Genomic DNA, 22,315 nt, shown 5'->3' with positions numbered 1-22,315 from the left:
AGCCTGGGTGTGTGTGTTTGTGTGTGTGTGTGTGTGTGTGTGTGTGTGTGTGTGTGTGTGTGTGTGTGTGTGTGTGTGTGTGTGTGTGTGTGTGTGTGTGTGTGTGTGTGTGTGTGTGTGTGTGTTAGCATGGATGTGTGGGTGTGTGTGTGTCGGTTTCGGTGTGTGTTGTGTTAGTGTGTGAGTGTGTGTATTTGTGTGTGTTCGGCTGTGTGTGTGTGTGTGTGTGTGTGTGTGAGTCTTGGGGAGTGGGTGTGTGTGGTAAGGCGGGTGTAGGGCTCTTTTTAAACATAGCTGCGTTGTTATGGTTGCAGGGGACTTTGATGTTGCCTCAAACCTCCGAGTCGGAGGCTCTCATTTTGGGCACAGGTCTCCAGAGGAGCCAATGACTTCCAGATTGGTCCTCCCACTCCCTCTTGATGGAGGACTGCGGGAGGGGGGATTAGTTAACTATCTGGGTGGAGGTCTTTGTTAGGGGTGGGGCTCTGCTAATGGCCTGATGATCTGATGGATGCTAGGAGTGGTGTGCTGGCTACGGTTTATATAAGCCTAGCCGCACTAATCCACAACTTTTTGGGGTAAAAGTTTGACTCTCAGACGAACAAAAAACAACTCATTTCAGAAATATATAAAAATTGTTTTCTTTTGTGCAGCTTCTATGTTTAGCTTTGTCTGTGTAGTCTTCAGAGCATTTACTATACATAATGTACCATTTCAAATGTGTAAAATACTGAGTAAGTTATCTCAGGGCGGTGCAATGAAAGCATATCTAAATGCCATTAACAATTTTTGGACAGAATATATGCAAGCAAATTTTTTCCCCATCTTTGATGAGCTGTGATCTGAGTTCATTTGATGGCAGCGCTATAAAACGATACATCAACACGCTTTAGATCTCTTTGAGGAAACACTGTCTTCCGGAAAAGGCGTTTGGATCAGAGCCACTTGAAAGGCCTGCGAGCAGGGAGGTGATATGCTATTATTTCGCGGCCCGCCCCCGGCCCCCCCCCCCCCCCCCCCCCCCCCATTTTGTGAGTTGGACACCGGGAAAGCTGGTGTCAGAGGAAGAGAGCGAGAAGCATTGGGAGAGAGCGAGGGAATCGAGGATGTTTAATGTGCCATCTCAGTGATATGCAAGATTAAAGACATTACACTCAAAGCACTCCAGGAGAAAGGAGCCTTTCATTTAGAAAACAAGTGAGTGGGAGGAAGAGATTTGGAGAGTGGGGATGTACTCTTTGTGTGATCTAATGGGCATAACTACCATGAAGATTAGTGGTAGATCCCTCTGTAGTAGCATAGGTACTTCCTAAATGAAACCCTGTTTTTGTGTGTGTGCGTGTGTGTGTGTGTGTTTGTGTGTGAGGGTGTGTGTTTGTGATGTGTGATGTGTATGTGTGTGGGTGTCTGTGTTGGGGAGTATGTATTTGTCCCAGTGTGTGTGTTTGTGTGTGTGTGTGAGTGTGTCTGTGTGTGTGTGTGTGTGTGTGTATGTGTGTGTGTGAGAGTGTGTGTGGGTGTCTGGGTGGGGGAGTGTGTATGTGTCCCAGTGTGTGTTTGTGTGTGTGTGTGTGTGTGTGTGTGTGTGTGTGTGTGTGTGTGTGTGTGTGTGTGTGTGTGTGTGTGTGTGTGTGTGTGTGTGTGTGTGTGTGTGGGGGGGGGGGGGGGGGGGGGGTGGGGGGGGGGGGGTGTATGTGTCCTGAGTGTTTGGAGTGTGTGGAGTGTGTGTGTGTCTGTGGGCGTCTGTGGGGGTCGGCCACCATTACAACCAAGTGATGTCCGGGACCCCATTAACTCTGCCACTAAAGCGGAGGATTCTTGTTCAAACAGGGAGCTGATAAAAGAGAACAATATGCTGATAAATCAAAGCGCTTTTCAAGTGACGTGAGATAAGAGCCGGGAGATGGCCGGGCTGCATTACGGACCATTTGAACCCCGCTGATTCTCTGACCACCCAGGGTAAAACAAAAAGGGCCGTTGATATCTAATTGGAATTTTGAAGTAATCACTCCTTTGAAGTAATTAGATCTTTGATGTAATCAACAAACGATGGTGCTAGGTGCCGTGATGTTGACAGTGGCCATCTCCAGGGTTAGCATGGCAACGCAAACAAAGTGCGTCACAAGGGCTGTCGTTCCATATGCACACATTGATGCATGTGCATTAATCCTATACATTTGCAGGTTGATAATGGTGGTTATGTGTGTGTGTGTTTGTGTGTGCACACGCATGCGTGTGTGACGTTTTAAGTCCATTGATACTGTTGCCACACGCTCAAACCAATGTTATCCAGATGTTTCGATAGAAAGGTACTCATGTGGTAGTGTTTTGCGTGTGTGTCAGTGTGTGTTTTATGTGTGTGTCTGTGTGAGTGCGCGCATGTGAGTGAGTGCATATGTGTGGTTTTGTGTCTGTGTTTGAGTACGTGTGCATGTGTGTGGCATGGGGCATATCTTTTTTCAGTATATAGTTCAATAATTATAGGTTCAAAAGTGAGCCTCCCTGTGTGTGCGTGTGTGTGTTTGTGTGTGTGTGTGTGTGTGTGTGTGTGTGTGTGTGTGTGTGTGTGTGTGTGTGTCTGTGTGCGTACTGGTGGTATATGTGTGTGTGAGTGAATGTGGAAGGCACAGTGAAAACCACTTCAAGGCTGGTAAATTACCCAGAGGAAGGCTGGAAACGCAAAAGACCCATTTTGCGGCTATAAAGTTCCAGCATGTCTTAGGATAAGCGTGTGTTGTGTGTGTGTGTGTGCTGTGTTTGTATGTGTGTGTGTGTGTGTGTGTGTGCGCATTCATGTGTGAAAGAGTCCATACACATCCCTCTGTGGTTGGGTGTGTGTTGTAGATCCTACACATCCATACAATAGATGCTAAAAATAGAACGTTTGATGCATTGTCTTTGAGTGAGAAAATAACAGCAAACAGGCAATATAATATTATTATAATAAAATGATATTCTAGTGTGTGCGTTCATGTATATGTGTGTGTGTGTGTTTGTGTGTGTTTGTTTAAAGTGAGGCGCTGCCTTTAAGCGATAAGGTATTCACTTTGTATGACAGCAGGGGGCTCAGCCAGCTAAACCTGATCGAAAATACTACATATAACACACACAAACACACACACACAAACACACACACACACACACATACACACATACACACCACAGCGTCCCTTCAATTTAAAAGGAGCCCTTCATTCTGCAGAAAAATGCATTTGCATTAAATAAATATCTGTAAAACTCTTTGACATGTAAACAAACGCACATACACAAAATACACACTCCTTGAGGCGGTGTCTCAAAGATTTCCATTTCGTTCTCTTTGGCGACACCTTTGGCCTTCTGGTTATTCTTCTGGGTGTTGCCACTGACGCCCAGTTCCTAACATTTATAATACATTCATAATAAGCACACATTCATAATGCCTTCATAATAAATGCACATTCATAATAAACACACGCCAATAACACTGCAAATTCAGGGGCTTTCAATACTGGGAAATAGGCTCTATCTCTATTATGTAACCTCATTTTGCGGTTATTCACGTCAAACTCTTTGCGATAACCCCTTTAACCACACCAACTCATAGGTATTACCACCTAAATCACTTCCAGAATGGTAATGTACACAGCCAAACAATAACTGACAGAGACATCTAGTATCATTTCAACACTACTCACACAAAAGCCCACACATATACACGCAAAACAATCACACATTTAACACACACACAGCCCATGCACACACATTCATAAATACTTTTTTATTATTAAATGCATGCAAATAAACAGGTGCACACACACACTAAAACACAAACAAACCAAAAGCTTACACACTAACACACACTCACACAAAGCTGTATTCATACACATACACACACATGGTTACCACACACACACTCAGGCTGAAGTATGAACCCTATAAAGTGAGCCTTTGGGGGGCTGTGTGTAAACTACTGGGTCAGCTTCCGCCTGCCCTCGTAAACCCGCCGTCGTATCGTCTGTCAGCCGCATCCTGGGAGCGTTAGCAACCCACTAGATTCCGCATAACTTTATTGAAAGGCCATGTAAACAGAAAAGCCATTTGTAAACAGAAACATGAAAGCAAACAAACTCCCCGCTCTGCCTCCCTTGATCATCAAAGATCTATCGATCAAATGGGCTTCAAGCTCTCTCTTTCTGTCTCTCTCTCTCTCTCTCTCTCTCTCTCTCTCTCTCTCTCTCTCTCTCTCTCTCTCTCTCTCTCTCTCTCTCTCTCTCTCTTTCTCTCTCTCTCCCTCTCTCTCACTTTCTCTCTCGCTTTCTCTCTCTCTCTCTCCCCCTCTCACCCTCTCTTACTCTCTCGCTCTTACTCTTTCTCCGCACCTCTCGCTTTCTCTCTCGCTCTCTCTTAATCCCCCTTTTCTCTCTCTCTCTCTCTGCCTCAACCTCTGACTGTCTCTCTATCCCTGCATCCCTTTCACATTCTTTCTCTCTCTCTCTCTCTCCCTCCTATCTGCCATTCACATTATAAAAGTGCACTCTCTGGAGTGAGGTGTCATTTCTCACTCTGTCCTGCTCATTTGAAGTTACATAGTTAAATAGATAAATAAATAAATAAATGCATAAATATATTTTAATTTAGGCTAGAAAAAAGTAGGTGAAATATAAAACTTGCATTAAGATGCATTTTTGCTATTCTTAATTCACTCCTGACACGAAAAGCGGCGACACACCGGGCCGAAAATCGGCGTCGGTGAGACTTGAGAGGTCGGGGACATCAGTCTCTTTGGTGTGTACGGTGAAATCGGCCACGTCGGCGTTCTTATCAGCCGATTCAGCATCGGCCATTAGACTCGTTCAGTCTTTTACCATTCTGATTGGTGGAGGGCTAGCAGCTTGACTAGCGAATCAGTGAAGCCGGGAAGTGAGGACGGTAAACATACCAGATAAACATTAACTATAAATGTTAAATACAATTAAATATAAAACTATAAAACGATCAACTAAATTCGGATAAGCTCCTTGGCCTGCTCGCAGTTGTATCCACAGCTTCACCCACTTAGTGCGTCCAACTTTTCTCCTTATTTTTTCGCTTATGACTTTCTTCTTCCAAAAGAAAAAGCTCGAGAGCTGACTAGGCCAGTATCTTCGTATAAACATCATCCACCGTTTGACAACAGTGTGACTGGTGATGACAGCGTGCTCGTTGTTTTGGTCTAGAGATAGGAACTGGTATTCCCGGTTTTCGTTTTTTTGGACCACAATACAGATTAGCGAGGGTTTGTGTTGAGTTTGTGTTGAGTTGTGTGTTGAGTTGTGACTGACTGTGTGTCTCCTCCCCAGTCCAACAAGGTGTCGGTGGTGCAGCAGTCCCATGGCATGCACCCGCTGTCCTCCCTGCTGCCCTACGGCCCCAACGAGCACTTCAGCCCCAGCCCGCCCCACCTGCCCACAGACATGAGCCAGAAGACAGGTACACACACACACACACACACACACACACACACACACACACACACACACACACACGTGTACACACAGACATGCACACATGCAAGCAGACACACACTCACGCACAAACACACGCATGTACCCACACACACACACACATGTACATATACACACACACAGGTGCACACGTACGCACGCACACACACACGTAGAAACACATGTACACATGTATACATACATAAATGCATACATACATACACACACACACACACCCAGACACACAGTCACACACACACGTGCATACATGCATGCAACCACGCACGCACACGATGTAGAGAAGGTGGACAGTGCAACTCGGACCTCTGACCTGGTCAAAGAGCCAGGGAGAGATGTCGTTATTAAGATATGAGGGGCTGAAAGTGTGAAGGGATGCAGGTTAGAAGAAGGTGTTTTTTGGAGTCACCGGGACCGACTCCAACCCTCCCTGGAATTCCCCTGGCCTGTCTAGACCGTGTGTAGCTGATAGAAGTATGGTGACTCAGCCCCTAATGACAGACCGGTCCACCAGAACACCCTTCACACAACCACACACACACATACACACACACACGCACGCACACACGCACACACATACACACACACACACACATGCACGCACACACACACATACACACACACGTGCAATCACATACACACACACGTGCAATCAAATAGAGACCCACGGCGCTAGAAACACCTGGTTGTAGCATGCAACCTTTCTCACAACATAATGAATCAGTGCTGTCAGAGATGACACATTGTTACACACACACAGAAACACACACACACACACACACACCAACACACCCACACACACACAAACACACACACACACACACACACACACACACACACACACACACACACACACACACACACAACAGTCTTACGTAAGTCCTATCACTCTCAAGTCCATTATTACTGATAGTGACCTCATCTACGATGTCATTGTTGTGTTTCATTGATTGGTTGATCACTGACATCATACCCCAGCTTAGGTCCCAGGTAGAGCATCATTCTCTCATACTATCTAATGTGCCCTTAAGTAGAATACTTGGGTTGTTCTTAGGGTTTTAGTGTCATTACCAAAAACATGAGCCAATAGACCAGGGATTTATCAGTGTTTTGGGTTATCTGATCACAACCATACAGAATCATTTGCAGTGTGAACACATTCCAGATCCATTCACGCTGCATTCTAATCAAATCACATTAGGAAGGCATAGACCATTTCATAGGATCATATAACCAGGATGAACAATGTTTTCCTCACTAATTTTACAAAGGAAGTAATCAGGGAGGCAAAATGACTACAAAAATGGCAATTTTGCCTGCGGAAGGGTTTTGGGGACCCCTCTAGAACTAAGATCCAAAATATTATCTCAATAGCAACCGCGTCATCCTCTGGCGCCTCTCTTCAGCCACGACCAGATGCTTTAACTAACACCTGACTTCACCTCGGCAGCCCTTACAAGCCCCTCTGTGGACACCTATCTCTATCCTAGCCACCTGGCATTTACATGCATTTCCACTAATCACAATCAATGGGATATTGCTTAAACTCAACAGCAGATTTTTATCTACACCTGGCATTAGAATGGTGTCCAGAATGATATATGAGATTGTTCTTGCAGAGTCATGGATTTAGATGGTACCATAATACCCACACAGTAAATGGATGAGACGTTGACGAGCAAAACCCAAACAGGGAGACACGTTCACATCCTGCTCCTAGAGAGAACAGTTTATGCGTATTGGGAAGAGACACTTGTTTTTCATTGGTCCCCCCTCCTGATGTGGTTTGACGGATCTGGTCACTAAGGCCTCTTAGCTACATTTACACTTGGATTTGTATGTGCTTAGTGATCACGTCTGCCCAATACTTATATAAATGTTAAGTGCATTTAGTGTCCTGCCATGTATTGTAAGTCGATTTTGATAAAAGAGTCTGCTAAATGCACTCAATGTAAGTGTAAGGATTGAAGGGGTTCTCAGATGTGTCAGTTTGAAGCCAATTCTGAATTGAAGATTTTACTGTTTTACTTTGCAGTTTTATGTTGGAATCAAATCTAATAACAAAAATTGCACTGCAAATAATGTAATCCTAAAGAATTTAAAAGAAAAAAATGTAGTGGTTGACCGTAGCACTGACGTAGCAATGACGTGGCAATAGACATGATTCAATGTAATACCGGCGGACATGACACTAAAGAAGAGATCTCATCTCTTCTCTTCTCTTCTCAGAGAAGAGATGGAGGTAGATATGATGGCAAAAAAAGGCTGTCGCGTGTCACATCGAGACCTGCTTGCGTCATTCAACACTCTGAAACTAGCCCGGACCTTGCTGTGAAGGTTTCCTTATCTAGGCAGCTTGTGAAATATCAATCTTTGCATAGAATTGACCCATCCTAACTCATTGTTTTCCCCCAATAGGTACCATGAATGTATTTTATTGTATTATTTAGTGTTTATTCCCAAGAAGAATGTTTACCAAAACCAATTTCACCAAATTGTGTGATAGATGTTTGTGGGGTTTCTCACCCAGTTCTGATCTGAGTCATCACCACGTCAATCAGTCAACAAAATCAAAACAGCGTTAATTCCCGGCGGGCATGCATAGCATTACTTTGACAGCCCTCATGGCCAATAATACATTTACTCTTTCAAATAAGTCAAGTCAATGCAAGACTTCATTTTACTTACTACAAGATTTAATTTGCTGAAATTAAAGGTTTTATGTTATACAGTATGTTCTAACCCTAACCCATCATTTTATATAATATTTTACCAATTTCTTTATACATTAAGATGCATGCATGTTAGGATATGTTTTTATCTTATAATAAACTTCTTGTATTTTATCTAACTATTCCATAGTTCGTGGACGATTCTCTTCTGTTACTGTAGTTGACATTGCTCTCACTTTCAGTCTCTTTCTGGTTCAATGACTTGTTAAACACTATCACTCTCACACAACTATTTTTTTTTTCTCACATTTTTATTTTTTTAGTGGCTTGGACCCTGCCCACATTATGATGATGAAACTCTCTAGAGTGTTTATAGAGTGTTTGACTCAAACGCTCTTTTCATAAGATGTATCACTTAGAAACTGTTGGTAATGACTTTGACATCGGTATTAGATTTGAGCTATTATGATCACAGAAATGTTCCCCCGTAATTTCTTTGCGCCGCACATCAGACACATTGTTATCACTTCAGGGAAGGAGACAAGAGCCTTCCAGTAATCACACTTCAATGGAATTTAAAAAAAAATACTTCTAGGTAGGTAGGTAGGGAGTTCTTGAGTTGGGTAGTTAGTAAGGTAGTGAGTGAGTAAGTTAGCTAGTCAGTTAGTTTGAAGAAAAAGAGAAAACAGGCTGTAGCAATTATAGTAAAACAGATTTAATTAGTTGATGAGGAGGAAGACCAGGGGAAGAAGGTAGAGTGGGGAGGAAAAGACTGGATTAAGAGCGGACAATAAAAGGAGGAGGAGACAAAGGAGACAGAGGGAGTGACGGGATGCTGAGGATGAGCTGGGTTTGAGACGGAGCACAGACATAACGTCGTCACGGCCACGACGGCGGGCGGGGCGAGAAACAAGGAGGGCCGCGATCAGGTCAACCGACTCAGTAGCATTCCTCCACCCCCTACCCACCCATGCTAGATTTACGGCAGGCAGTGCCCCTACTTCAGAGAGGCCCCTGGAGCCAGCGGCCAAATTACAGTCATCTGCAGCATTCTTCTGCAGCAAAGACAGGTTAGGGACCGGGGCCTCGCTAAGTGGTAGGTGCTGCCTGCTGACAAATGACTTCCTTTGAAGGGCGAGGGAGAGAAGGAGAGAGGGAGAGAGATAGAGAGAAGGAGAGAGAGGGAGGGGGAGAGGTTCTGTTATTTATAATACATATATGATGTATATTCCAAGCAATTCAAAACTAAACCTTTTCACATTTGTGTGTGTGGGAAGAAGGCCCCTCATGTCGCAGACGAATGGTAAATGTGGTGGTGATTCTTAATACACATAGTGTATTAAGTGGTCACCAGAACCAGAACCCTCAGGGGCCAACAGCGCTCAGTGATTGGAGACACACGGACACAGCCAAAATAAAACTAAGCCAAATCACAAAATGGAATGTAGAGAGATAATGAGCTAGAGAGAGATACTTTTGGTTGTAAACTAACCCTTTATGTATTTGCATGTTTGTGTTCCAGGTGTTCACAGGCCTCAGTCTCAGGATATCTCAGGCTTCTACTCTCTCCCCCCAGGCAGCGTTGGTCAAATCTCCCCATCGATGGGCTGGTGAGTCTCACACACACACACACACACACACACACACACACACACACACACACACACACACACACACACACACACACACACACACACACACACACACACACACACACACACACACACACACACACACACACACACACACAAGTTGACCTAGGCCAGTTATCTAATCATGATCATCTAACATTTCAGCAAAGAATGTGGTCAGGGTTGCTCACAACACTACCTGTTCCCATGGAACAGGTGAGTGGTTTGTCTTGTGTCCATTATCGATGTGTAACGTTGACATCTTTGCCATGTGACCCCATGATATTTCAACCACACTTCAGCACCTAATGCGCAGACAGAACTGGACAGACCAATATTGAAATACATTTGAATAGGGAATTACAATTACTTTAAATCCTACCAAAGCAGATTAAAGAGTGGCTTAAGAAAACAGACTTTGAATGAACCAGGTTTTACTAGAAAGCAAACATTAGGCTATAATAATATGTGCAACTTTCTTGGAAATGTAGGCATCACTTGTCAAAAAGCCAAATGATTCTTCTATTGGGAATGTCCTGAATCTATGCTCTTTGCACCGTAGATCACTATTAAACAGGGTTCTTATTTGTATGACTCCTTATCAAATTATTTTATATTATTTGAAATTAAAGAAGGAGAAGATATTGTTATTTTTGTGAACAAAACAAATTTGTGCTTCCACCTAGCAATTCATTTCAGGGGTTACTGCAAAGTCATGTAAGGTAACCTAGAGATATGGATATGGATGGGTTTTTACTGAGACATTTATTTACAACCTTCATCCCCTTTGGCCACATCTGTATTCAATGAGCCTCTTCCAGACATTCCCAACGGCAGCCAAACAATGAAATTATAAGCTGGACAGCAAGGGCTGCTTAAGTTAAACACTTGGGTTCTCTGTTTCTCTACACACAATACCTCACTAGGGGACTGAGAGCTTGCTGTAAAGGTCTGTGGCACCATGACCGCCCTTTAGGAACTAGCAGTACCGATCACAATGCATTATGTACAACACTAGGATTTGTTTCACCGACGAACAAATACATTATTTGAACAATTAAGGACTTGCATGATATTTCATGATGAGATTTAGAGTGGGAGAGTTCATGTGGGTGTGTGTGCGTGTGTGTGTGTGTGTGTGTGTGTGTGTGTGTGTGTGTGTGTGTGTGTGTGTGTGTGTGTGTGTGTGTGTGTGTGTGTGTGTGTGTGTGTGTGTGTGTGTTTGCTCGCGCCTGTGTGTGTGATTGCAGACCCGAACTCCTGTGTATGTGAAATAGAGAGTCTCTCTCACTGTGAACGCACACGTTTGTACACAACCGTGCGTTCCACGCGTGTACCAGTGTTCCTATTATCGGACACTGGGCTGCACTGATGTTCCGTTGTTGTGCGTTAAGACGGTTCAGAGCGTTTTTCATCATGTTCCAAGCAGAATCGCTCCCCCTATGGCTCTTTATTCTCTCTTTATTAACTACTAATCTCCTTCAGCCCAGATTATCTGCCTCGCCTCTGCTTGTGGTTTATCTATATCTGGTGGAAGAGGGAGAGAATGGAGAGCAGCAAATGAACAGTCAAATGTCAATCTGTGGTGTCCATTGTTCAGGCAAAAGCTGTTCTTCCCCAGCTTACGTCCCAACCTCCTCCTGTGGGTATGTAAGCCTTTGCTGGGTGGATCGGTTGTGGTTAGTTGATTGGCTGGTTTGTAAGATGTTTAGTTGTTTGGTTGGATGACTTGGTGTGTTTTGCATTGCAATATCCAAGTTAAAGAACAAAGATCGAACCAAATCGGAACGGATCACAATATTTGATCCAAACCATGCTGTCGTGGCCTGAAGGCTGGTTGGATGGCTGAACAATGCGTTTGGTTGTTTCTTGGTTTAGAATTATTGCTGTGTTGGTTCGTACCGTTCGGTGTTGGCTAGCTTTGAAGGATGTAGAGAATGAGAGGAGGACTCGGTGAAGGTTATCGAGCGATGAGTGTCTGCGTGGTGACTACCTACAGTCTACCGTGTGGCTCTATAATTGGAGTGCAGATGATGAAACACACCCTTCCCTTTCATGAAAAGCAGAGGAATACAAACGGGGCGGAAGGCCTTCAGACATTATCTTTACGACCACATAATTAGCCTGCCACTGAGGTCTTCAACATCAGATAAGCCTGAACCATTCCCCCCTCGGCAAGCTGTGTATCACTGGACAGGCCAGTGGCCAGTGGCCAGTGGCCAGTGGCCAGGGGAAACTAGCTGCAAAAAAACAACATCTGTAACCATCAAGTGACAGATTGATAGACACACGTTGGCTGGAATACGATGATGAGCCTGGCATCAGAAGAAGCCGTCCCGTTTTAATTGATTTGTATCGCCCTGCTGTCAGGGATTGACACGTTCACATCTTCTACATTCCCAACACGTGGCAGGGAAATTCAGGGCAAGTTTATTAAGAGATGAACTCTTGGAATAGAAAAACGATATGTATACACATCCAGGCATAAAAGCATGAGTGACAGTATGGGGGGGGTTTGGTAGCCTCCCCGCGTCTGGATGTTCCACTGCTGGGCTATGGGGATTAACACATGAATGGGGTCCTACAGAGGGGACCCCATGGTCCCCGAGATCCTGCCCACCGTCGCGGCTGGCTGGAGGGGAAGAAGGGGTCTCTGGGAGATGGGGGGATATAACGTTTAGATGTCTTTAAGGTTTCTCTGTTGTCCTTACTCTAGATTTAGATTTCTCTTGGTTTCTCTATGTTGTCCTAACTTAAGTGTTAGATGTCTCTAGGTTTCTCTATGTTGTCCTAACTTAAGTGTTAGATGTCTCTAGGTTTCTCTATGTTGTCCTACCTTAAGTGTTAGATGTCTCTAGTGTTCTCTATGTTTTCCTAACTTAAGTGTCAGAGGTCTCTAGGTTTCTCTATGTTGTCCTTACTTCATCTTTAGATTTCTCTAGGTTTCTCTATGTTGTCATCATTTAAGCTTTAGTTGTCTCTAAGTTTTCCTTACTTTAGCATCTTTGCAATATCAATGAACATTTCCCATGCTAAAATCTGCTGAATTGAAATTAAATTGAATTGTGTATTGTTGTTGACGTGTTGAGCTGTTGCGCAAGTGATTTGTTTAGCAGGGTCAGGTGAATTAAAGTAAAATAGTGTGTGTGCGTGTGTGTGTGTGTGTGTGTGTGTGTGTGTGTGTGTGTGTGTGTGTGTGTGTGTGTGTGTGTGTATGTGTGTGTGTGTGTGTGTGTGTGTGTGTGTGTGTGTGTGTGTGTGTGTGTGTCCATGTCCATGCATGTCAGCGTAAAATAATCAGAAGCAGCTGTGAGTGTGGTGATCAAGCAGATGTCTTCTACATATCAAAGACCTCTGTTTGCACACCCTATCACACACTACCCTGTGTGTGTGTGTGTGTGTGTGTGTGTGTGTGTGTGTGTGTCTGTGTGTGTCTGTGTCTGTGTGTGTGTGTGTGTGTGTGTGTGTGTGTGTGTGTGTGTGTGTGTGTGTGTGTGTGTGTGTGTGTGTGTGTGTGTGTGTGTGTGTGTGTGTGTGTGAGTGAGTGAGTCTCTGTAGGGAAGGTGGCAGTTCCAGAGCTTTGTGTAGAGAAAAATGAACTATTTATGGGAACAATAGTTGTTTACGATGATGTCTGACGTGTGTGGGGTAACCATCCCTGGCGGCCAACACACATATCACTCAGGACTTCCTACACACCACCGACCAATCTCCATGACTCCCAAGACCCTTTGGTTGAAAGTTAACCTCAATTATATATGCGACGGTAGTCTGTGTGTCACATAGACTTTGCTCTCAATCTGTTGAAAACAAGCATGCACAGATTTGGTCAGGCACTTGTTGGGTTCTAAGTGTCAGCGGCAGAAGGGAAACAAGTGGCACAAAAAAGGGACCCAGGACCCCGAAGTGACATAAATGTACCAACCGTGGCTGTGTACCCCTTCCATCCCCTGCCTCCCACCGACCTCACCCTCCTCCCCCACTCCTCCCTCTTTCCTCCCTCTCGGCTGTGCGGTGGCAGGCAGGGCCAGCCGGTCTACCCCGGCCTGCCTTCCTGTGGCTTCAGGCAGACCTACTCCAGCAGCCTGTCAGCCTCCTCTTCCTACCCCAGGTACCGTAACCCCCCCTCCCAGCCCAGGTACCGTACCCCCCCCGGCCGGGCCCAGGTACCGTTATTCCCGGTCCGGGTATCTTAACCCCCGGCCCTGGCATCGTAACCCCCCCCCCCCCCCCCCCCCCCCCCCCCGGCCCAACCAGGGGTGGGCCGCGGCTCCACAAGGCTTTCACGCTATCTCTCCCCCCCTCTCCCGCCCTCTCCCCCTTCCCTCCCCTGCTTCCTGCGCATTCAAACCGGAAGAACGGCCGATGTTGTCATCTTTGTCGCTGGCCAGTTTTTTTGTTGTCGTCAATGTTTTGTTTTAATATCCTAAACATGCTTCTTGCACAATATGCTGTTGTCGGTCTGGCTTCGGAACAAACCCTTGGAGTTGAAGCCTTCGTGACGGCCTCAGTGTGACAGCTGTGAGGCACATGCCGGCCTATTTGGTGTGCTTCTATAGCAGAGGAGGCCAAGTCCAGCAGCTACTGTCTGCACTCTGCACACTCTGCTGCTGCACAGCACAGAGCGGCCCCCGGGATCCTGCTGCTAGCTCCTTGCTCCATGTTGTGTGTTGCATCCAAACGCATCCATACACACACACACACAGTCAGGAGCACAGACACACACCCACACCGATTACCTCACACCAGGCTTTCACTCTGTAAAACAATCCCTGGGTTTTCAGTGTCTGTTCAAAAAGTAGATCTTAGTTGTTCGGAACCAGACTCCAATCTCAAACCTGTGTGTGTGCGTGTGTTCGAGTGCGTGAGTGTGTGTGTGTGTGTGTGTGTGTGTGTGTGTGTGTGTGTGTGTGTGTGTGTGTGTGTGTGTGTGTGTGTGTCTGTGTCTGTGTGTGTGTGTGTGTGTGTGTGTGTGTGTGTGTGTGTGTGTGTGTGTGTGTCTGTGTGTCTGTGTGTGAGTTTGTGTGTGGTTGTCTAAAATATGAATGATTTTTCTTTTTCCATTGTGTAAACGAAGAGACGATAATCAGACACAATAACAAACAAACAGTCACGCATGTGGACACCAGAAATCTGAGAGGCGTGTTTGGTGGTAATTTGTGTTTTTTATATAAACATTGTGTTGCATAGGACGAGATTGAGCATAGTACAGTGATCGACAATATAAGAGAACAGCCCTAAATATGTTCCTTTTCTTTTGAGGGATGGTAAATGTTCCATGCCCCTTAAACGACTGTAAGCTCAATGTGTTTACCCTCAAGCAAACACTTTAAACAAATCATTTTTATTTGTTTTTGATTTAGATGTTTTTATATTACTGGAGAGACATTTATTATGTTCTCCGCCAGGACTGTCACCATGTAAAGACCACATCTCAAACAGCATATTGATTTGAAAACAAAAAAAACCCCATCATTTGCTGCTAGTTAATTATTTGATCTGGGTCTGCACATCAAAGCAAATGCAGAAAATAGCATAAAGTGCAGGTTTTTTTTTTCCGTCATTTCTGGGAAGAGACTTAGAAAAGATGCAAAACCGCCACAAAGGCCTCCCACGGTTCACATCTGTCCCCGCTCTCTCTACCTCCGTCAACACTGTGTGATCTGGCAGAGAAACCTGATAACCAACATGGCCGCCCGCCAACTCCAAACCCAGCTGAACCGGGTGGATGTGGATCCAGTTTAAAAGTCATTAAATATGAGATTCACCCACTTCTTTAGACCGCAGGGATTCAAATGATCTAGGGTACGGGAAGGGATTCGGGGGCTTTCTTGCGATCTTAAGCAGAGAAATGGCGTTAACCTTCTTCACTTGTGAACCCTGCTACTAAGATGCGCCTGATGTTTCCCTTCCATCGGGGCTAGGTCGCCCTCTAGTGCCAATAACAAGCCTCTACGTTGCATTAAGTTTGCATACGTCTATTTAATCGGATAATGAAAATAACCATGAAGGTTTCAGGTTACAGCTGCATGTGCCTTCATTATGAAGGGGTCCAAGTTGAGAGGCAGCTGAACTCATAGCTCAGTGAAGGGGGCATCCCGTGAGGAGCGCGAGCAGGTTTCTATAAATACAGTACGCGGAGCGGCTTAGCTGCAGCCGAGCCATGCGGGCCTCCGGTTCCGGGTCCTTTAGCCTGCGCCCAGCGCACGACTACCCAAGGAGAAGTTATAATCAAACGGAGGGTTGGAGGCAAATTGGGTACAGATGCTTTCTGTTGACCGGCTGGAAACCTCTCGCTCTCTCTCTTTCGCTCTCTCTCTCTCTCTCTCTCTCTCTCTCTCTCTCTCTCTCTCTCTCTCTCTCTCTCTCTCTCTCTCTCGCTCTCTCTCTTTTCCTGTACTCTCTTGCCCTCTGACCAGAGCTTGATCTCCAACCAGCAGCTCGCCACAGTACATTAAAGTCCCTGACCTCTCGGCCCCACGGCCCGCTTCCAGGCTTACCGCTTCGCCCCGAGAACACACCATGTGACCCGCTTCATGCGCTTGTGTCTGATGTCGCTTGCAGCCACAAACAAGCGACATGGAACTTGAGCTAACTATGTTTATTTTTCATACTCTCTCTCTCTCTCTCTCTCTCGCTCTCTCTTTCTCTCTCTTTCCCTGTCTCTCCTCTCTCTCTCTCGCACAAATTTCCTCTCTCTTTATTTATCTGTATCTCTTTCTCTCTCTTCCCCTCTCTCTCCTTGCCTCTCTCTCTCTCTGTCTCCCTCCAGGTTCCCTCACTCTCTGATGCTGGGTCCATCGGGGATGCACCCCACGGGGATCCCCCACCCGGCCATTGTGCCCCCCTCAGCCAAACAGGAGCATGACCATTATGACAGGGGCATGTACGCGTGAGTACTGTCCCACCGCTGCTAATCTCTTTCTTTCATCTCTTCTCATGTCTTTTTCAAAGCTTTGCTTTCCTCCTCTTCTCTGATGATATCTCTTCTGTTTCCCAAAGGAAGGCTTTCCATCTCTCTCTCCTCTCCTCTGCTCTCCTCCTCTCTCCTCTCCTCCTCTCTCCTCTCCTCTGATTGTATCTACTCTGACGGTTTCCCCTTTGACGGTATCTCCTCTGACGGTATCTCCTATGGTCCCTCAGGAAGCCCCAGGGCGAGGCCAAGAGGGAGAAGGAGCCCAAGAAGCCGGTCATCAAGAAGCCCCTGAACGCCTTCATGCTGTACATGAAGGAGATGAGGGCAAAGGTCATCGCCGAGTGCACACTAAAGGAGAGCGCCGCCATCAACCAGATCCTGGGGAGGAGGGTAAGGGGGTTTAACACACACACACACACACACGCACACACACTCGCACACACACACTCAACGAATCAAATCTGTTGAAATCTTGCAAATTCTCTAAGGACTACATCAAGGCTTACACTCTAATGTCATTTCAAGTGTCAAGTGAGACCTAAAAGCTAAATGATGGCGTGTGTGTGTGCGTGTGTGTGTGTGCGTGTGCGTGTGTGTGTGTGTCGTGTCCTTCTCCTTCTCTGTCTCCAGTGGCATGCGCTGACCCGTGATGAGCAGGCCAAGTACTATGAGCTGGCCAGGAAAGAAAGACAACTGCACATGCAGCTCTACCCCAGCTGGTCAGCCCGGGACAACTACGTAAGAACCCTGTTTGCCCGGCCCCTGCCCCCCCCCCCCCCCGTCCTGCTGACAGCAGCCAGGGTCAAAGGGGCCCCTATTTGTACCCCAGGTGGGATGCTGAAAAGCCCCGACAAGCCATGTACCCTGTAGTGACGTCACAAGTGGAGGCGTCGCCCCAGACGCAGAGTGACGGATAGATCAGCCTACCAGTAGGTGCAGCCCACCGGCTGGTAGGCTGATCCGTCTGGACATCATCTGGGTGGACTCTTCCACTTGTGATGTCACCACAGGGTGCATGGCTTGTGATGGCTTGGAATGGATCGTACCTGGTGGTAAAATTGGGGTCTTTTAGGAGTCAGCCCCAGCTAAGACCCTTATTTAGGTGTGATGGTTGGCATTCTTGTTTTTAAGGACATCATTATGTTCTGGGGTCCTTCTTGGACCCTAGCTCTTGAACCCTCATCATGTTAGCCCCTCCCCCAGTGTAGCAGGGGGGAAACGAGGGAGGAACGCCTGTGGCTACGCTCACTAAGGAAACAAGGCTAAAACGTTCCCCTGGCCGTCAGATCGGAAAGATGGGTTAGCCTGCACACATGCCTCTGAGGGGGAGACAACAGAAACAACGTGAGGCTAGATGGTGTTGTATGAAGAGTCCCACCCGGGCGCACCAGCAGTCATGTTTAAACACAGGAGCTCCCTATTGAGGCTCACTCTGCTTAGCCCCTTCAGCGCACCCCCATAGACGGAGCTCCTCGCTATGATGATGCTTAGCTAGATGGATCCACTGTGTTGTGGCAAGTTAGTGGGAGGGGGGGGGGGGGGGGGGGCACGCGATAAAAGGGGCCAGGCGATGTGCAAAGTAAACATGTAGTTGCTGAGTTGCACGGTGAGAGAGCCAGGGGCGTCGGTGATGTATGTTGGTGTCTTCTGTGAGGTCAGGATCTGTAATGTCACTGTGTAACTCGTCACTGTAAGTCTTTGTAAACCCTGGAGTAGCTGTGGGACGAGTCTCTGCGCATGGCGGGCTCCTCGTGTCCCAATGAAATGTAATAACTGAACAGAACTAACCTGGGAAGCGGACTAAACCCGAACCAGTCGTTTAGTGTTTGAACTCTGTGTTTTGACAGGTCAGTAAGGCAACAGGCCGAAGGCCGCCCTTTTTTTTTTTCATCTCCCAGAATGCCCTTTTTTTCTTTTTCTATTTTTTTTTTTGCTGTGTGCCTCTGACTTGTCAGTTTGCTGTTGCGTTCTTGCAGGAGGCAGGCCGTAGCGGGGGCGCTGGGGGAAACACTAAAGATTGGGTAGGGAATCGTCTTCACGGCTGATTACTACCTCTGGGCATCTTGCATGTTTGAATGGGGGGGCGTGAGGGCTGCGGAGAGATGCACGATGAATGGCAGGGGGGGGGGGGGGGGGGGGGGGGTCTTGTGGTTGCCCATCTAGTGCCCACGGAAGCTTCTGGGCTGTTTGGGTTTCTTTTAAGCGCCTGTGCGTCGGGTGTGTCCGTCTGTCCCCGGACCCGGGCGGGTCTGGGGGGGCGGGGGGGGGGGGGGGGTGATTTGGAGGCCCAGCGTGTGCATGTGCTAAAGACACGTCTGAGGAGCTTAGCCGAGGGCCGCCGGCGTATGGCCGCTGCACCACACTCTCTTCTTTCACCTGATTGGTTGATCCCCCCCCCCCCCCCCCCCCCCCGTTCTACTAACCCCCAGGCATGGCTGGGCCGCGTCTCTCCAGGTGGAACGCCTACTCTTCTTTTCGGGGGGGGCCAGGGTTTTTCCGCATCTCTTTTTCCTGGATTTTTCTGTCTTTGCTTAATCTGCATTTAGGATCAGGAAGATGACTTTAAATGCCCTCTCTGGGAAACAGAGCGACCCTCTGCTTGTTATGAACTTCAATTTCAAGATACACGTAAACATATGCATCAAATGACATGCTGCCACAAGGTACTGGCGGCTTTATCATAAGTAACTATTTCAAAATAAGAGCCACCCCTGTCACCCCTGAATTGTCTCCACATTTTTTGATCGCAGAAAATAACTTTCTAAGGGATGCATATTGTACAGGTTACACCTGTGCATGTTTTGTCTGTCTGTTTTAGTGTGTGTGTGTGTGTGTGTGTGTGTGTGTGTGTGTGTGTGTGTGTGTGTGTGTGTGTGTGTGTGTGTGTGTGTGTGTGTGTGTGTGTATATGTGTGTGTGTGTGTGTGTGTTTGTGTGTGTCTGTGTTTGTGTGTGTGGTGTTAGATCTTCAAAACGCTGATAATCTTTGGTTAATCTAAGCCAAGAATGCGTCACTCACACACCACCGAGACACATGCAAAAAAAACAACACAAGACATAAACACAAACACAAACACACGCACACAGACGTACAGCTTCCCATCCTTCCCCACCTCGAAACACCCCGCAACCCAATGTGAACCTAATACAGGGAGTGACATAGATGGCTCACACACAAGTATGCATAATACCTCTATAGAGATGGAGGTTTCCACCACTCGTTCCCACACTCACTTACACACACACACACACACACACACACACACACACACACACACACACACACACACACACACACACACACACACACACACACACACACACACACACACACACACACACACACACACACACACACACACACACACACACACACACACACACACACACACACACATGCCCAGCAACTCAGAAGGCTGCAGTTGCAAGAGAGAGATCTCAACCACAGAGACAGCGCAGCCATGGCAGGGTATAAATATTCTGGCGTAGGCGTTAGTTATCTTTACCCACTTCCTCCTCTGCAGACACAAGAAGCGCAGCCCTCATCTCTACTCTCCTACGTCAGGGCCTACCTGGTGGTGTTGTTTACATCACACTTCATGGCTGGATGACACATAAGATGCAATATATACTTTATAACACCACACAGGAAATGAGGGTTTCACAGCAGAAAGCCCGGGACTGTAATCAAAGAAGTTAACAGAGAGAGGATTAATAAAAAGTTCATGTGAGGCAAGGGCACCTTTTATTGGATGTACTACTGTTTACTCTTGTTAAAACAAGTGTTATTCTTTTGGTTCACACCTCCTCAGGTCAGCTTTATTGTTTTGATCGCCTAATGGTTCCACTTTTCAAAGGTCCCATGACATGCCACCAGGTGTGGTGTGATAAGCCGTTACAAGCCGTTTTGGAAATCTGCCCCTTAATACATCCACTGGGTAGGCTGGTAGACTGGTCTATCCAGCACACATCTAGTCGGACCCGCCCAGTGATGTATTAAGGGGCAGATTTCCAAAACGGCTTGTAACTGCTAATCACACCACATCTGGTGGCATTTCATTGGACCTTTAATACGTAGAACACTTTGTGGCTTTGAATACTAAATACTATACTACTGTAACCTTCGACAGGCATTCAAACTTGAATATCAAAGAGGTTTCCTCATTCCCCTTTGGAAGAAGCCCTGCCCTGTTATATCAGGGTGCATGTGGTCATATGAGTACCTTTAGAGGTACACCTGTATTGGATTTCAGGGAGGGGTTCATCCAGATTGATTGAGGTTGACTGGTGGTGACTGGTGGTTTAAGCGTTATGGTGTTGGCTGCCTTTTCCTTCTTAACAAGTCTTTGTCTTTTGTGTGTGGTACGTTGTCTCTGTGGAGGTCTGATGCAGGCCGTTCTGTCTGCTTTCTTCCAACAGGGCAAGAAGAAGAGGAGAAAAAGGGAAAAGCAACAGGACTCCAATACAGGTACAAAATCTCCCTCTTCCTGTGTCTCCCCTTTTGTTTTTCTCTTCCTCCTCATTTTTGAAACCAAGAAACAGAATCCGAATCCAACAGCTTCCACGTCCCTTTGCTGGGGGACCTTTGCCTGCCTCCCTTTCCTTTTAAATAAAGACTGCTCAGCTGGGGCGGTGACACGTTGAACTATGAAAAGGTTCAATCTACTTATCAATTGTGCCTGTAAATGCCTATCATTATCTCTGATTTAAGGTACACAATCTTCCGAAATATATATACTAGTTGACATTAAGAGACCTCTACTAACTGCGTTTGAAAGCATGATGGCCGCTCAAGGTCTCTCTGTCTCCCTCCTCGGACGAGAGACCTGTCACAACACAGAGGTAGCCTGCTGCACTGTTTCCATGTGCTGCACTTTGCCCACTAACAGTTTGACACATGTGCTGCCTTTTGATTGATAGCTTTGTCAACGCTTTTGTCCTGAAAACAAAGCTTTCTCTTTCTTCCAATTGTTCCTCTCTTTCTCTTTCTCTCTCTCTCCCTCTCTCTCTCTCTCTCTCCCTCTCTCTCCCTCCCTCACCATCTCTCTTTCGCTATTTCCCCACCTTTGGTTTGCTCTACAATTCTGCTTTGGCTCTCTCTCTGTCTCTGTCACTGGTTGCGTCTCTCCCTCTCTGTCTCTCTGTCTCCCTATTTATCTCTATGTCTCTCTATGTCTCTCTCTCTCTCTCTCTCTCTCTCTCTCTCTCTCTCTCTCTCTCTCTCTCTCTCTCTCTCTCTCTCTCTCTCTGCATGCTGTGCCTTGCGCTCAGACCCGGGCTCTCCTAAGAAATGCCGGGCTCGCTTCGGCCTCAACCAACAAACGGACTGGTGTGGTCCCTGCAGGTGTGTACCGGAAACCCTGTCCGCATCGCCACCACCCCCCTGCCTGTGTCGCTTCGACCGCCTTCCTCCTCCAGTCCTCTCCTCCCGTCCCTTCATCCGTCCATCAGTCCGTCTCTCTGACCCTGTGTGCATGTCTCTTCGCTAACAACACGTCTCTGGTCTCCCAGCAGTGGGATACTGTTTAAAGGATTCACGTCACAAACGGAAGGGGGGTATTGAAGCGGCCATTAGCTGAACAGGGCTGTAGGTGGCCCGTCTTCTAAGGAAAGC

The 22,315-nt window shown here is 46.7% G+C and overlaps 1 protein-coding gene across 10 annotated transcripts in view; it reads left to right on the top strand.

The window, feature by feature from the left end:
• tcf7 (transcription factor 7) overlaps nt 1-22,315 on the top strand; it is a 45,537-nt gene that overhangs the window by 19,798 nt on the left and 3,424 nt on the right. For 2 of the 10 annotated variants that reach the window (XM_030360224.1, XM_030360228.1), the window contains exons 4-11: nt 5,322-5,451; nt 9,678-9,765; nt 13,808-13,897; nt 16,559-16,678; nt 16,930-17,092; nt 17,333-17,440; nt 18,679-18,723; nt 21,121-21,169. In XM_030360224.1, the coding sequence (XP_030216084.1) occupies nt 5,322-5,451; nt 9,678-9,765; nt 13,808-13,897; nt 16,559-16,678; nt 16,930-17,092; nt 17,333-17,440; nt 18,679-18,723; nt 21,121-21,169 (793 nt within the window). Of the gene's footprint in view, nt 1-5,321; nt 5,452-9,677; nt 9,766-13,807; nt 13,898-16,558; nt 16,679-16,929; nt 17,093-17,332; nt 17,441-18,678; nt 18,724-21,120; nt 21,170-21,972; nt 22,046-22,315 lie in introns of all 10 variants that reach the window. The other 8 variants (XM_030360225.1, XM_030360230.1, XM_030360231.1 and 5 more) reach the window with 6 other exon arrangements.

Source organism: Gadus morhua, chromosome 7, assembly GCF_902167405.1.
Source record: "Gadus morhua chromosome 7, gadMor3.0, whole genome shotgun sequence".
In the NCBI taxonomy this organism is placed as follows: domain Eukaryota; kingdom Metazoa; phylum Chordata; class Actinopteri; order Gadiformes; family Gadidae; genus Gadus; species Gadus morhua.
This window is presented reverse-complemented; position numbering and strand designations above follow the sequence as displayed.